This window comes from Carlito syrichta, unplaced genomic scaffold (genome assembly GCF_000164805.1).
Source record: "Carlito syrichta isolate Samal-C Ts95f unplaced genomic scaffold, Tarsius_syrichta-2.0.1 Scaffold311420, whole genome shotgun sequence".
Lineage (NCBI taxonomy): Eukaryota > Metazoa > Chordata > Mammalia > Primates > Tarsiidae > Carlito > Carlito syrichta.
Window position 1 is genome coordinate 4,130 of NW_007255516.1, and position 14,285 is coordinate 18,414.

The 14,285-nt window shown below is 53.6% G+C and overlaps 1 protein-coding gene across 1 annotated transcript; it reads right to left on the reverse strand.

The window, feature by feature from the left end:
• Positions 1-1,166: 1,166 nt before the first annotated feature.
• Positions 1,167-14,006, reverse strand: LOC103271200 (phylloquinone omega-hydroxylase CYP4F11-like). The gene is made up of 13 exons (XM_008068650.1): positions 13,965-14,006; positions 13,363-13,561; positions 11,258-11,402; positions 8,943-8,996; positions 8,435-8,562; positions 6,008-6,129; positions 4,684-4,954; positions 3,326-3,392; positions 3,003-3,132; positions 2,153-2,286; positions 1,995-2,059; positions 1,743-1,825; positions 1,167-1,344 (listed from the first exon to the last, which is right to left on the reverse strand). Exons 2-13 carry the CDS (start codon positions 13,558-13,560, stop codon positions 1,167-1,169), a joined length of 1,575 nt encoding a protein of 524 aa, XP_008066841.1. The 5' UTR covers position 13,561; positions 13,965-14,006.
• Positions 14,007-14,285: the final 279 nt, after the last annotated feature.

The following is a 14,285-nucleotide window of genomic DNA, read 5'->3' on the forward strand; positions in this document are numbered from 1 at the left end:
TCATCAGAGATACTGGCCTGTCATTTCATCTTTTTTTTTCTCTTTTCTTTTTTGTACTCTGTCTGGTTGGGTATTAAGGTAATGCTAGCTATCCTCATAGAAAAAGTTCAGAAGAATGTCCTTCTCTTTGATACTTTGGAATAGTTTGAGAAGAACTGGAATTAATTCTCCTTGAAATGTTCAGTAGAATTCTACTGTGAATCCATCAGGTCCCAGGTCTTTCTTCAACGAGAGGCATTCAAGTGCTGATTCTATTTCATTACTTGTAATTGGTCTGTTCAGATTTTCCATTTCTTGGCTCATTCTCGTTAGGTTGTATGTGCCCAGGAATGTATTCATTTTTATTAGGCTTTCTCATTTTTTGGCTTACAGTTGTCCATTATAGACTTTGGCTCCAGAGCCCATGCTTCTGGCAGCAGTGTTTGCTTCCAGTGGTCTGGCTTTAAATTTCAGAAGTCACATGGGCTGGTCCTGTCCCACCCACTGCCCCTCAAGGTGATTCGGGGTGGCCTGTGATAGTAATGAAGAAAGAACCTGGAGGTGAAATCATGGGGTGAGCCCTTCTGCCGCAGTCTGGTGAGTGTGTGTGTCACACAGTGGAAGCTCAGTTGGCATCTGTCTGCCTGGGGGACAAGAGGACAGAGGGCTCCTTGGAGGCAGGGAAAGGTGTCACAGAGAGGATCGATTGAGAGGGGCAGACACAGAGGTGGCAGGAGGGAACTAAGAATTCTGAGACCGCCAGGGTGGAAACACTTGACAGGCTCTCCTCCCCTGTGTTCTGGCCTGGCTGGGGCCCCTGTCCTGTGGCCACTGAGCCCAGACGAAAGGATCTACCTTTCTGGGTTCTGCTCCATGACTCACAGCCTCAATCTCACTCTTAAATTCATCCTTAGCCCTGGTCCCTCCTCTGCTCAAACACCTCCCATGGGTCTTTACTGTCCAGAGGGTAAAGCCCAAACTGGGACTCTCAGAGAACTCATGCTTGTCCTAGATGCCTGGCGATCAGTCGGAGAGGCAGTCAAGATCTGAGACTCAGAGACACTAGCCCACTTCCAGCCACCCATGCCCACTCTCTGAATCCTCATGCTCTCAGTGAGGTCCAGGCAGAGTTTACAGCACAATTTTATTCCTGTAGATATGCAAAGGTAGGTGGAGAGGTCAAAGAGTCACTGAGGGCCGGAGTTCAGTGGCTCCAGGTGCAACCAAAGCCCACCCTCTGCACGCAGAATCAGCTCTGGCTTCCTGCGGGGCTCCGTGGCGTCAGGCAGGATGCGGAAGCGCAGCAGCGTGAGTGCCAGGACCACCTTCATCTCAGTCATGGCGAACATCTGTCCGATGCAGTTCCTGGGGACGGACATGGGGACTCTGACTGCACTCAGGACACACAGGCTGGCCCCATCATGCCTGGAACCTGGCTCAGGGTCTGCTTAAGCCCACCCAGATGAGCTTGAGGGTGGGATGGTGGGGGGGCCTGGGACCCCCAAGGGGGTTTGCGTATCCCAGGAGCCTAGAGTAAGCTTTAGTCCCCAGCTTGCAGCAGAAAACTGGGAGGGGACCTTTGCACACACTATGGACCCTGTAGTTCCTGCCCACCCCTGCTCTGTGGTCCTTTGCCCATAGCCTCTTGAGGCAGGGTTGGCTGTAACTCTGACTACCTGTTCTCTTGCCTTTCCCCCCACTTTTGTGACCAGACACCCCACACTCTCCCCCCCATCACCACTTCAGACACATGCTGCCCTCACCTGGGCCCTGCTGAGAAGGGAATAAAAGCCAGAGGCGACATTTCCTTGATGTTTTCCGGGTCAAAGCGGAAAGGGTCATAGACCTGGAGGTGAGACACAGGCAGACTTGCTGGGTGGGGTCTTCCAGGCCCGTCAGCCTTGGAGAGAGAGTAGTGCGTGTGGCAGGGGAAGGTCATCAGCTTTCCCCAGCCAAAACCAGGTACCCTCTTCTGGGACCCCTGGAATGAGCAAGTTTGGGGGGATGGACCGCACCTCAGGGTCCGGCCACACTTCTGGGTTGTGATGAATCCCAAAAATGGAGATGAGGCAGGTAACGCCTGTGAGAGAGAAGGAGCACTCAGCGCCAGCCCCGCTACCCAAAGGGCCACTCTTCCAGCCCAGAAGCCTCCTCCCGCCGACAGGGTGGGTACCTTTAGGGATGACGCGGCCATCGGGAAGCACAATGTCCTGGGTGCAGCAGCGGGAGACGACCGGGACAGGGGGGTGCAGCCGCAGGCTCTCCTTGATGCACATGGTCAGGAAGGGCAGCTGGGCCAGGTCCTCCCTAGGAGACCCCAGTAGTTACCCAGGAGCGAAAGAAGAATCCACCAGCCTCTCCATTCCCAGTGAGACCCCTTCTCCCTATCACACAATGAACTCCCGATGGGTCAGATATTTGAGAAGCAGAAAAAATTCAGAAAAGCAGAGGATTCAAAAAGTACCAAACAATATTAAGACCAGTATTTAAAAAAGCTTCTCTAACAAAAACTCAACATCCAAGAGTCAACTGCAAAAAAGACAACAAGTTTGTGTAAAAGGCAGCATGGGCGTGCTTGCTGAATGGAGCCTGGAGGGATGACGCAGGTGTCCTGGACAAGAGATGGATGACTCTGACCCCTCGGTGTCCTTAACGAGACCCTGGACTGGGCAGTAGGAAAGGAATCAGGGTGCAGAAGAGCAAACATCCAGGGAGTGAAGACGGTCAAAACATTATATTTCAGGAATAAAAGAAGGGAGTGGAGGGAACATTTACTTACTGAGCCTTGCTAAGTGCCATCAAGTCTTGTCACCAGTTATCACAGCAGCCCTGATCTTTCAGTCCTAAAAGCCTGCAACCTTTCCCCTGTTAGCCAGGCTGAGTACCAGGCCCTGCCTCTGGTCTGTGTTCCTCTTCCCACCAAGCAATAGTGGGCAGAACTGACAAAAACAGCTTCCCTCTCCCCCCCTGGGGAGCAGAGCCGTAAGATGGTGCAGGAGGAGGCCTTGAGGCCCTGCACTCACCATCCAATCTCCGTAGTCTCCCGGTCCCTCATGAGCTTCCGCACCTCTTGCCGACAGCGCTCCTGGTGTTCTGGGTGCCTCGCGAGGTGGTACAGGACCCAAGAGAGGCCGCTGGCCGTGGTGTCATGGCCTGAGGAGCAGTGGACAGGTCTGAGTCTCGGGGCTGCGGCACGCCGGAGGGTGGACAGCACCCACACACTGAGGCCCCACGGAGGACGGAGGAGGGGGAAGAAGGGCAGCATGGAGTGGCCTAGGGTCCGCCCACCGCGTCCTTGGGATGAAAAGAGCCCTGCCCACACCGCGGTTTACACCGGGATCCTCACCCTCAAACATGAAGGTGTCAGCTTCCGCTCTTATGTCCTCATCTGACAACTCTTTCCCATCTTCATCCTGGAGAGAAGGCCTGGTCCCTCAGATCACACGAGTTCTGAGGCACCCGAGTCTAACCTGAGACAGTCTCGGATGACCCGTGGCCTCTCCAGAAACCCAACTCCCCCCCACGCCCTCCTTAGATCTCTTGGGGTCACCTTGGCTATGGACCTAAGCCTCGGGCTTTCTCCCTGAACTCCTTGCCTCTTATTTTGTCCCGGGTGGGCGGGATCTGCGGTCCTTGGATATGTTTGTGTTTCCACATCATGAGGACTGTCAGAGGAAAATTACTGGCAACCTGGGCTACAGGATGTTTGAATGCCCATTTGCCTTGGAGGTGAGAAGTTAAGCATTGCTCCAAAGATAGCTGCTGGCACTCCAGGATGGTAAATGCAGAGAATCTTACCTGTCACCCCTGAAGGCACATGAGTTGTAAACCAACAGACGTTGCCACCTCGCTGGAGAGGAGTAGTTTATACTCCACAGTGAAATATGCACACCTGTGCATTCTCTCCCTTTCTCTCTCTCTCTCTCTCTCTCTCTCTCTCTCTCTCTCTCTCTCTCTCTCTCTCAACACTTCCCTTCACACAACGGAAGAAGAGGAAGATGCTCTAGCCGTTTTATATAAGTTTCAAGACCCACAGTGTGGGGGCTCCACCTCCCCTGTGCTGCCGATTCTGGTGCACGTACAGATCAAAGCACTGCGTTGCCCTGGGAAGAATATGGGAATGGAGTCCTGCATTGCAACCCTACGCTGGCTGCTGCCGCTGCTGGGAATTGTGAACAGGCTGTTCTGATTCAGGGCTTGGGAGCATCTGTGAGCAGAGGTACAGTCTTAGGCAAACTGTGTAGACACATTCAAGGATCGCAATTCTTCCCACCAGGGACAAAACAGGAGGCAAGGAATTCAGAGAGAAACCCGTAGGGTCAGGACTGTAGCAAAGGTGACCCCAAGAGACCAAGGAAGGCAGGGTGGGTCTGGGTTTCTGGAGAGACCACAGGTCATAGATGTATGTGTGTATACACACACACACACACACACACACACACACACACACACACACCCATAAATATGGGGCAGAATAACTTACTAACTCATAACTGGAGTAAAATCTATCTCAGCTTCCTCAGTTTCAAAGTTAGCCATCCCCTGTCGGCTACATTCCAGAAGCCTATCTTTCATTTGTCCCTCCCTTTCTCAAGCACCTCCCATGAATCCCCAGCACCCTCAGGATCAAGTCCAGTTGTTCAATCTCATGTTTAAAATCCAGCTCCATTCTGCCTCTTGAATTCAGCTCTCAGAGAAGCCCACCTTGCTCAGCAGGAGCACATCAATGAAGTCCAGTGTCTTGGACTTGGCTTTGGCCCTGAGGAAGTCATCGATGCCGTGAGCAGGGAGGGTGTGACGCCGCTCCTGGATGACGGCATCTGTGAAGTCGTGTACCAGGCGGCAGGCCTTGCGGAAGCGCCACCGGTCAGGGGTGAGGTAGTACAGGCAGTCCATGTGCAGGAGGATCTGCTGGTTCCTTCTTTCGACATGGGCGCTGAGCTCCAAGATGGCGGCGATATAGTCACTGGGCTTCCTGCAGGATGAGGGAAGGTTGGAGGAGACGACTTAACACACCTGAAGCTCAAGGAGCATCCATCTCCCACCAGCCCACAGGAGCACCTCCTGCCTCACCTCAGGAACCCGCATATCCAGAAACAGGCCACCCAACAGATACATGGCGAGGATCGGCCGTGAGACTTGACTCTCCAGACTCTTTCTTTCCTCGCATCCCATCCCTGTGAGCTGCCGACATGCCCCCAGGCACCCCGGCATGACTGACACGTCATGCCCATCTTGTGTCTCTCCCACCAGGGTTCAGTCCTGCCCCCAACCGCCCGCACAACTCAGACCTCATCCTCTTCCGACTTGTCCAAGGCCCAGCCCCCACTGTCTTCTTGGTCCACTGTCAGTTCTACCTGGTGTCTATCTGACAGGTCTGTCATCGGCTCAGTTACCTTTCATTGCTCTCTGGAAAGATCATGGTGACGTTGATGTCAATGTGTTTTGCTTTTCAGTGTCATTAAGATATCGTCCCCAAGCCGGGCTCGGTGGCTCAGCCTGTAATCCCACGCCTTTGGGAGGCTGAGGTGAGTGGATTGCCTGAGCCCGCGGGTTCGAGACCTGCCTGGGCAGCAAGACCTCATTTCTACAATAAGTCAAAACATCAGCCGGGCGTGGTAGTGCGCGCCTTTAATTCCGGCTACTCGGAAGGCTGAGGCAGAAGTATCGCCGGAGCCCAGCATTTCGAGGCTGCGGTGGCCGGGAGCGGCCACTGCACTCCAGTCTGGGCGACAGAGTCAGACTCCAACTCAAAAAAAAAAAAAAGATATCATCCCTGCATACCTCACCAACTTCATTTCTACCATGTTGCATGTGCTTTGTTCTTCCTAGACTCCCCGCCTTTAATCAAAAAATTTTACCTGCCTGAAAGGACCACTTGTTTTCTCTCCCCTTCCCTGTCGTTAAAGCCCAGCTATGACACAGCTCCTCCAGGGAGGCTCTTCTGGTTTCCTTGATCAGTCCTCTTTTTTCCCTACCTACTCCCTTGGGCTCATGCATGAGTTCTGAGGCCCAGGCAAGAACTCACTCCTGGCAGTTGCTGTCGAAGCTGAAGACGCATTTCTGCAGACTGTCCAAGGTCATGAGGCTGATGTGCTCAAACATGTCCAGACGGGTGCTGCCCTCAGAGGCCAGGCGCTGCCACTTGGCCTGGCCAGAGAAGGGGACAGAGCTGGGGATGGGCCCTGGCTTGCTTGAGCCCCTTCCAGCCCCAAACCCCAGAATGGACTCCCCAAAGTCACCCTCTGGTCTTTTGCCCCAGGCACTCATCCCCAGGGAGGCCAAGCTGGGTGGGAGTGGAAGCTGTTACTATTAGGAAATGAAGACCTTGTGGACGGAAGTCAGGAGACCTGAGTTCAAGTCCCAGATTTGCCTCCCAGGCTCTGTGTGCCCTTGGTCAACTCCTTGCCCTCCCCTAGATTCCACCTGCCAAATCTCAGTCATAGTTATGTTTACCTGCTTTGGTGCCCAATTGTCAAGTTAGAACCCCCACTATACCACTTCTAGCTAATGTACTGGCAGGGTGAACTTGAGTCACCTCTCTAGTTTCTCTGGCCCTTGGTTTCATCTGTAATGGGGAAAAGAATAACCCCTACCTCACACAGCTGTTCAAATTAAGGTGCACAATATATATTCATATCACAGAATTGATACACAGCGTTGTTTCTGGCATATAGTGAGTGCTCAAGAAATGTCAGATTTCCACATTTTCATGGCTGCAAACTGATTTAAAAAATATCCCTGTGTTGGAGATGCAGTCCTCCATGGGCCCTGAGAATCCCTTCTGGGCCTGCCAAGAATGTAAGACCCTGATGTTCTGAACTTGGGTGAGTCCTCAGACTTGTGTTTGCAGAGAACAACTTTGATAGACAAGGTAATCACTGCCCTGGACACACATCAGGCTTCCCTCTGCTTGCTAAAAAAGCAGACTGCCTAAGCCTAAGCCTTCTCCTCTGCAGTACAGCATACTCCATCAGCAGGCAACTGTAGACGCCACCCAAGTCACCCTCAGGGCCTTGGGTGGCTTGAAGAAAGGATGTAAACCCACAAGAAGCACATGCTGTTTCCAATGCTGTGACTGATCACCTGTGCTTTGTCTCTGACCCAGGAGTCTTGAGTCCTCTGGGAGCATCCGTGAAACAGTAGCAAGCTAACTTATCGGCTTTCCTTTTTTTTTTGAGTTGGAGTCTCACTCTGTCACCCAGACTGGAGTGCAGTGGCCGCTCCTGGCCACCATAGCCTCAACCTGCTGGGCTCCGGCGATCCTTCGGCCTCAGCCTTCCGAGTTGCTGGAACTACAGGCACGCGCTACCACACCCAGCTAATTTTTGATTTATTGTACAGATGAAGTCTTGCCAAGTTACCCAGGCGGTCTTAAACCCATGGGTTCAGGCAATCCACTCACCTCAGCCTCCCCAAGCAATATCGACTTTCAAGTAAGAAAAGTATAGTAAACACTTCACAAAACCCTTACCCACAATCTCACTTCTTCCTGTATCCACACTCTTTGCACTGTGACTTTTTCAGCAACTTGCATTAAGACCTGGGGCCTCTTTTGCCCCCCTGTGATTCTCTGCTGGAATTTTTACTTTCCTTGGCCAATACCTTGTGGAGAAAATGAGGGGGAATGAATTTGAATGTAGCTAGGCCCCATGAGTCACTACAGCCTCCTCAGAACCCGTCGCTGCGCGTGAACCGCCTTAGGGAAGTCTTCCGGAGGGAGAAAAATCACAGGGAGGAAAGTCCAAACATCACGGCTGAGGCCATACCAGATCAGCCTGAAACCGACCAAGCCCCAAATATGTGCGAGAACTGAGCCAAGGTCAACAAAGCTGCCTACTTGACCCACAGCAGCTCCTCTGCTGTGAGTGATCTAGTCCGTGTCAAGAAGAGTTAGTCACCTGTCCCAGAGACTTGTTAGCAGTCCTAGCAATCACAATTTCTCTAAACCGATCGGTTTGATGTGGCTTGTTACTCAGCAATAGCAATATGGCGCTCATCTTTACTCTCTAGAGCTTACAGGGCTTCTGTGAGAGAAATAAAGAAACTGACACCTTCTGAGCACTTACTATGGGCCAGGGGTATGATGCCATCACATCCTCTTATCACAAGTAGGGATTATTGTCACCATTTTTACAGACAAGGAAGCCAAGGCTCAGAGAGGAAGTGCAGTTGCTCTGACCACTCACACTGCCAAAATTCCAAACCAGTTATGTCTGTGCTCCCTCTATCCCCTATCTCCTATATGGATCTGGGACATGGGACATAGCCCTGCATGTCCTGATACGGCCACAGGATATGTGACATGCCCTACCCCCCTCGTGACATAATATGCTCTAAAAGGGACCTGAGATGGTCTGACATGACCTCAGTGTACCTAACAGAGGGACCCCAGATAGGACTTAAGTATGATCATGTCCACGTCCAGTTGGGACCCTGACTCTAAGAGACTCACATGCATGATGTTCACACTCTTGTTGAAGATCTGTACGTAGGGCTTCAGGATGTTGAAATGGAAGGCAGGCGTGAGCATTCGACGGTGGCGGCTCCACTTGTCACCAGCACTCAGCAGGAGCCCGTCCCCTAGCAGGGCAGCCGTGGGCAGTGAGCATGGACAGCACCTTCCCCTGGTCTCCAAAGGCTCCTCCCCCCAACATCCCAGCCCCTTGGGGGTAGGGGTGAGAGGACTTCCTGAGCCCAGAGGTTTGAGACCAGCCTGGGCAACTTGGCAAGACCTCCTCTCTACAATAAATCAAAAAATTAGTCAGGCATGGTGTGTGCCAGTAGTTCCAGCTACTTAGAAGGATCGCTGGAGCCCAGCAGATCAAGGCTGTGGTGGCCGTGAGCATGCCATTGACCTCCAGCCTGGGCGACAGAGTGAGACTCCAACTCAAAAAAAAAAAAAATTGTCCCAACCCCCCTTCACCTGCAGTTACTCACCCCCTTCACCTGCAGTTACTCACCCAGCCAGGGCTTCAGGAATCTATAGAAGACCACGTCCTTGGGTGCAATGGCAGCTGACACAAATGACAACATCAGGGACCATGGAGGGGGCAGGAGAGGGACACTGGGTGTGGGTTGGAGGATCCCAGCACTTTCTTCCCCACAAGCCCAGCCAAGCAGGAAGGGGGACAAAGAGCAGAGCAAGAAGGGAGGCGGGGAGGTGAAGGGAGACCAGACCAGGCTGCAGCCACACAGGAGAGCAACGACACACCCTAAGGTGGCACTGCGCGCCTCTCGACATGGCCCCTCCACTGTCCAATGTGTTCTGCAACACCTGCGCACAGCCCAAGCAAATATGCCTTTATGGGGCAAAAGACACTCTGTCTTCCCCAGCACCGATGACATCTTCGGACATGGATTTAGGACATGAGACAAGGTCCTGACACGTGTCAACATGTCCTGACATGACCACAAGACATGCGAAACGATCTAGCATGACCTAATGTGCTCTGACCTGGACCTGAGATGATCTGACATGACCTTAGTGGGCCTCCCGGAGGGGTCTCAGACAGGATTTAAATATAATCTCATTAATGTCCCAGACATAACCAAGACTATTCCTCAGGCATGAATAAAACCTACTTTAGACAGAACTCAAATAATGTCTCAGAGAGTTCAAGGGACCCTGGGTCCCAGAACTTGGACAATCCCCAGATATGACCCACATGTGGCCAGCAGGAAAAAAAGACATTTCAAACTGCATTTCCAACAAGAACTAAACCATGCCCACATGCCCAAAGTGTCCTTGGCCACAGAGGAGCCCAACACGTGAGCATCTCCATATGATTCCCAGGTGTAAGTATATAGATGCAGCCAAGTGTGGCATCCAAATCTCAGGCCATTTGTTGGGCTCTAGGGGAAAGGCAGGCTTTCTGGTGGGAGCTGAGCTTCTGGGAGTCATCGTAGGCCCCATAAGGAAAGAGCTGCCCTAAAAGGAAAAGTGACACCGCAAAAAGAAAAACCAAGAGAGGGAGACAGATTCCCGGTGACTCTGTTAGAGACTTGGATCCAGCTGTGCCTAAGGGCCACTTTTCTTGGCTTTTGCCATCAGTGGATTTCCTTTCTTTGTTTAGCAAATGGGTTGAATTTCTTTTCTTTTCTTTTTTTTTTTTTTTTTTTGAGTTGGAGTCTCACTCTGTCGCCCAGGCTGGAGTATAGTGGCATGCTCCCGATCACTGCAGCCTCAACCTGCTGGGCTCTGGCAATCCTCAGCCTTCCAAGTAGCTGGAACTCCAGGCATGCACTACCACATCCAGCTAGTTTTTTGTTGTTGTTTTTTTTTTTTATTATACAGACGAGGTCTCACCAAGTTGCCCGGGCGGATCTCGAACCCATGGGCTCAGGCAATCCTCTCACCTCGGCCTCCCAAAGTGCTGGGATTACAGGCTGAACCACCAAACCCGGCCGGGTTGAATTTCTACTACTCAGAACTGAAAGAGTCAGAGACAGCAGAGCTGGGACCTGCCCAGAGCCACTCAGCATTTTGGTGTCAGAACCACGGTCTCTCTGGGACGCTGCCTCTTCCTCTGCTCAGCCTGGCCTGTCCAAGATTAGGAAGGGCAGACGGCAAGGGAAAGGTACCAGCCTGGGGTGGGACCTTCTAGGGGAGATTCTGGGACCTGGAGCAAGAGGGAAATGAACGTAGGGTGGACCTGCTGCAGGATGGGGTAGAAGGAACCAACCCATCCGAGGTGAACGTCCCTGACATAACAGCCCAGGTCCTCCACAGGCAGCAAGTCTCTCTCATTGCTCTGGGCCCAGGCATGGCCAAGGCTCATGCTGGGCTTGGCAGGGAGCCTTGAGTGCTCTAATGACACCCACTGCATCACGCTGCCCTCCGCTTTAACAAGCTCCCGCTCATTTTTCCAGGCCCAGCTCTAGCAATTCTTCCTCGAGGAAGTCTTCCAGCCTGCCACAGCAAGACTTGCTCTCCTCTGGGCCATCACAGCCATCTCCTTCTGGCCTATTTCTGACCCCACAAAGTTGGGCGTGTCTCTGTCCAGATTCACCTCCTCACACTTCTCCAGGATTGGACCCTGGATTGAGGTCTCTTGGTGCCCCAGGGGTTCTCAGAACACCAGGACAGAGGAGCAGTGAAGAAGGAAGTGCCAAGATGGGGATTAGTGAACACAGGAAGCACAGAGGAAGGTGGCTGAAAGCACAGGGACCACAAGGGGCTGAGGTGTTGCAAGGAGCACAGAGAGCTTAGAGAGGTTGGGGACAGAAGCCCTTGAGTGCACCATGGCACCCACCACCACAAATTCCGCATAGCTACCTGAGGCGCTGGTGATAGGCCGGACAATGTCAGGGTGGCATAAAATGATGAGGGGGAAGGTGGGACCAAGCCACACCTTAAAGCCCTTGGGGTAGGTGGTCACCATCTGAGTCACGAGCTTCATGCCCTCCTCGTTGGGTGTGAGCTGAAAGCAAAGCAGAGGCCGTCACCTCCTGGGATGGTTCGTTTTAGGTGTCAGCTTGGCTGAGCGGAGGGATGCCCAGATTGCTGGTCCAACGTTCTCTCTGGGAGTGTCTGCAATGGGGTTTCCAGAAGAGATTCGCGTTCGAATCAGTAAACTGAGGAAGTAGGACCCACCCTCCCCAGTGAGGTCCAGCATCATCCAATCCATTGATGGCCCAGAAGGCAGCAAAAGGCAGAAAAAGAGCAGATCTGTGAGCTCTTCTGAGCTGGGACATCCGTCTTCTCCTGTCCTAGGACATCAGAACTCCAGGTTCTCAGGGCTTTGGGGATTCAGACTGATTTATATCCCCAGTGTCCCTGATTCTCTAGCTTGCAGGATGGCATGTAGTGGTATTTCTCAGCCTCCATAATCACATAAGTTCCTCTCTCTCTCTCTCTCTCTCTCTCCCCTCTCTCTCTCTCGCTCTCTCCCACTCTCTGTCTCCATATATGTATGGATATGTGTGTGTGTGTGTGTGTGTGTGTCTGTCTATCTATCTATCTATGCATAAGAGGTATGAATCCTATCCTATTGATTCTGTTTCAAAGGAGGACCCTGGCTAGTGAAACTCCCCAGAAGGAGCCACATCAAGTTCCAGGCTGTGTCTCCAGAGATGGGGCAACCTCTGCAGTGAACAGTGTATCTGGATTCTGCAAGGATGGAGTAAATCTCTGCTGCCATCTGCTCCTTCTCTCTTCATCTCCAAGACACAGGGTAAATTTCAAGTCATAGGGAGAAGACACACTGTCGACTCACAAACAGGCCCACTTAGGCTCAAGAGGATGAATTTTACTGTCCTGGGAGCAGTTCTGACCCAGGGACGTCCATAGGGGGAGTTCCCCAAAGGGCGGCTGTGGGCAGCCCTGTTCCCCAGGACTTGTGCCTGATGCTGGTTCCCACAGCCTCTCCTTTCCCGGCTGGTCCTCACAGGCTCCGGTTTCTCCCGGGCACAAGGGTCTGCACACTGGCACCTTCTATTCTCAAAGGCCTCCAGGGGCAGAGGTGACTCTAATTGTCCCTGAGGATGGCAGCTTCCACCTGTGAGCACCTTCCACGTGCCAGGCTCTATGCTAGTGTGTTCTGTGCAACCACCCCCCACACCTGTGGACGTGCTTGCCAATCCTGCCATTTTCACATGAGCATACCAAGGCCCTGTCACCCAAAGAGGAGAGCAGTTCCAACTCTGAAGGCAAGGTCTGGGGGAGGGAGGACAAAAAGGCTTTGAAAGGGGAAGCGAGTGACCAGCTTTCGTCTAGGTTGGGCAACAAGGACATCTTAGCGGGGAAGAGAATTGAGGCATCTTGGGGGGGAACAATTTAACGAGGAAAAGACAGATGCCCCTGAAAAGAGAGCCAGTGGGGGGCTGCCCAAAATGATCTTCTGGCCCAGCTGGGGCTCTGTATCAGAAAATGGGCCAGGCAAAAAGCAAACTCTGGACAGTGGGCTGAGAGGGTCTCCAATCCAGCAGTGGCTAAGGTGGAAAGGTCAGAAAGTCCCCACTCTGTGCAGCTCATTCTAGTTGATTCTCAGAGGTACACTCATGTAGAGAAGACGGGAGGAAAATTATTCAAAGAGGACTAGCCTTTAGGACAATAAAGGGAGGGTGACTTGGGATGGAACAAGAGAGGTCTGCGAGTCGAGAAATAAGTGAGAGAGTAGAGGAGCGAGTGAATCCGTAAAGTGCGTCAGTAGAGGGCTGAGTGAGTCAGTAGAGGAACGAGTGTAGAATGAGTAGAAGCTGAGTCAGTAGAGAAATGAAGGAATGAGTTAGTAGAGGAATGGGTGAGGGAGCCGAGGAACAGGCGGGCCTCCTTCCAGATTCTCGCTGTCCCAGGCCCCAGCCTGCCCCAGCCCAGCTGCCCGGTCCCCATTCCCGCCCCACGGGATGTCCATCCCAGACCCGTCCTGCTGCCACACTCACCTGGCCCATGTGGCCCAAGAGCCAGTTCCGCTTTGGCGGCTGCGGGAAGCCCCGAAGGCGGCGGCAGTTGCCACGGAAGGTGCAGGCCCAGGTCAGGAGGCGGGCCAGAAGCCAGGAAGCCCCGACCAGCAGCGGGAGCTGCCACAGGGATGCCGCCACTGACGTGAGGCCTAGCCAGGACAGGGCTAGCAGCGGCATCCTGCAGGGCAGCGTGATGGAAGGTGAGTTCCTGCGTCCAAGGAAAGGGCCAGGGAGCTCCAGGGACAGTGGCCGGGGGCAGGGCCCGCCAGGCACCAAGGGCAGGGCAGGAGAGGGCTCGAGAAGGGGTGAGCGAGAGCTGAGAGCTCAAGTTCAGAAAGGCTCCGCCAAAACCAGCAGCCAACTGGTCTCCGGCCACCCCGAAGCACCAGAGAGGGAAAGGGAGAGAGTCTGATGAGAGTCCAGGAGGGCCCTGCCTGCATCGCTGGGCGGTTGCCAGGGGCTCAGTTACCGGGAAGCCACCCGTCCCTCAGGCCAGGGGCCGGGAGCCGCCTTTGCCTTGGGCAGCGTGCCTCTGCATCCCAGGCGAGGACCCTCTGGCCCTGCCACCCCCAGCCTGGCACCTTCTGCAGGAGCAGCTTGTCCCGCACAGCTCTCTCTCCCCTTCTGCTGGGAGACCTTTGCCCCGACCCCTGACCTAGGGAAGGCTGTGAGAGGCTGGGCCGGGCTGGGCAGCCAATCCCCAGCAGCCTGGCTGCTCTCTGGTGCCTGGGCAGCCGGCCAACCCTGGAGGCGGGCCAGCTGCTGCCGAGGAGCCAGCTGGGAGTGACGCAGCCAGGGCACAGGGTCCTCGGGTCTCCTCCTGGGTGGGTCAGAGGGCAAGTGGGAGTGGCCAAGGGAGACTGAGCCCCAAGGTTTACAACCACCCTGCCAGGTGTGGCAGA

What these genes read in the sequence shown, in the direction of transcription:
- LOC103271200 (XM_008068650.1), bottom strand. Translation starts at nt 13,560, where the DNA reads ATGCCGCTGCTAGCCCTGTCCTGGCTAGGCCTCACGTCAGTGGCGGCA. An exon ending in GAGACTACGGAGATTGGATG is followed by an intron (nt 2,287 to 3,002) that starts GTGAGTGCAGGG and finishes GGGGTCTCCTAG; the next exon opens with GGAGGACCTGGCCCAGCTGC. An exon ending in AAGTGTGGCCGGACCCTGAG is followed by an intron (nt 1,826 to 1,994) that starts GTGCGGTCCATC and finishes TCTCACCTCCAG; the next exon opens with GTCTATGACCCTTTCCGCTT.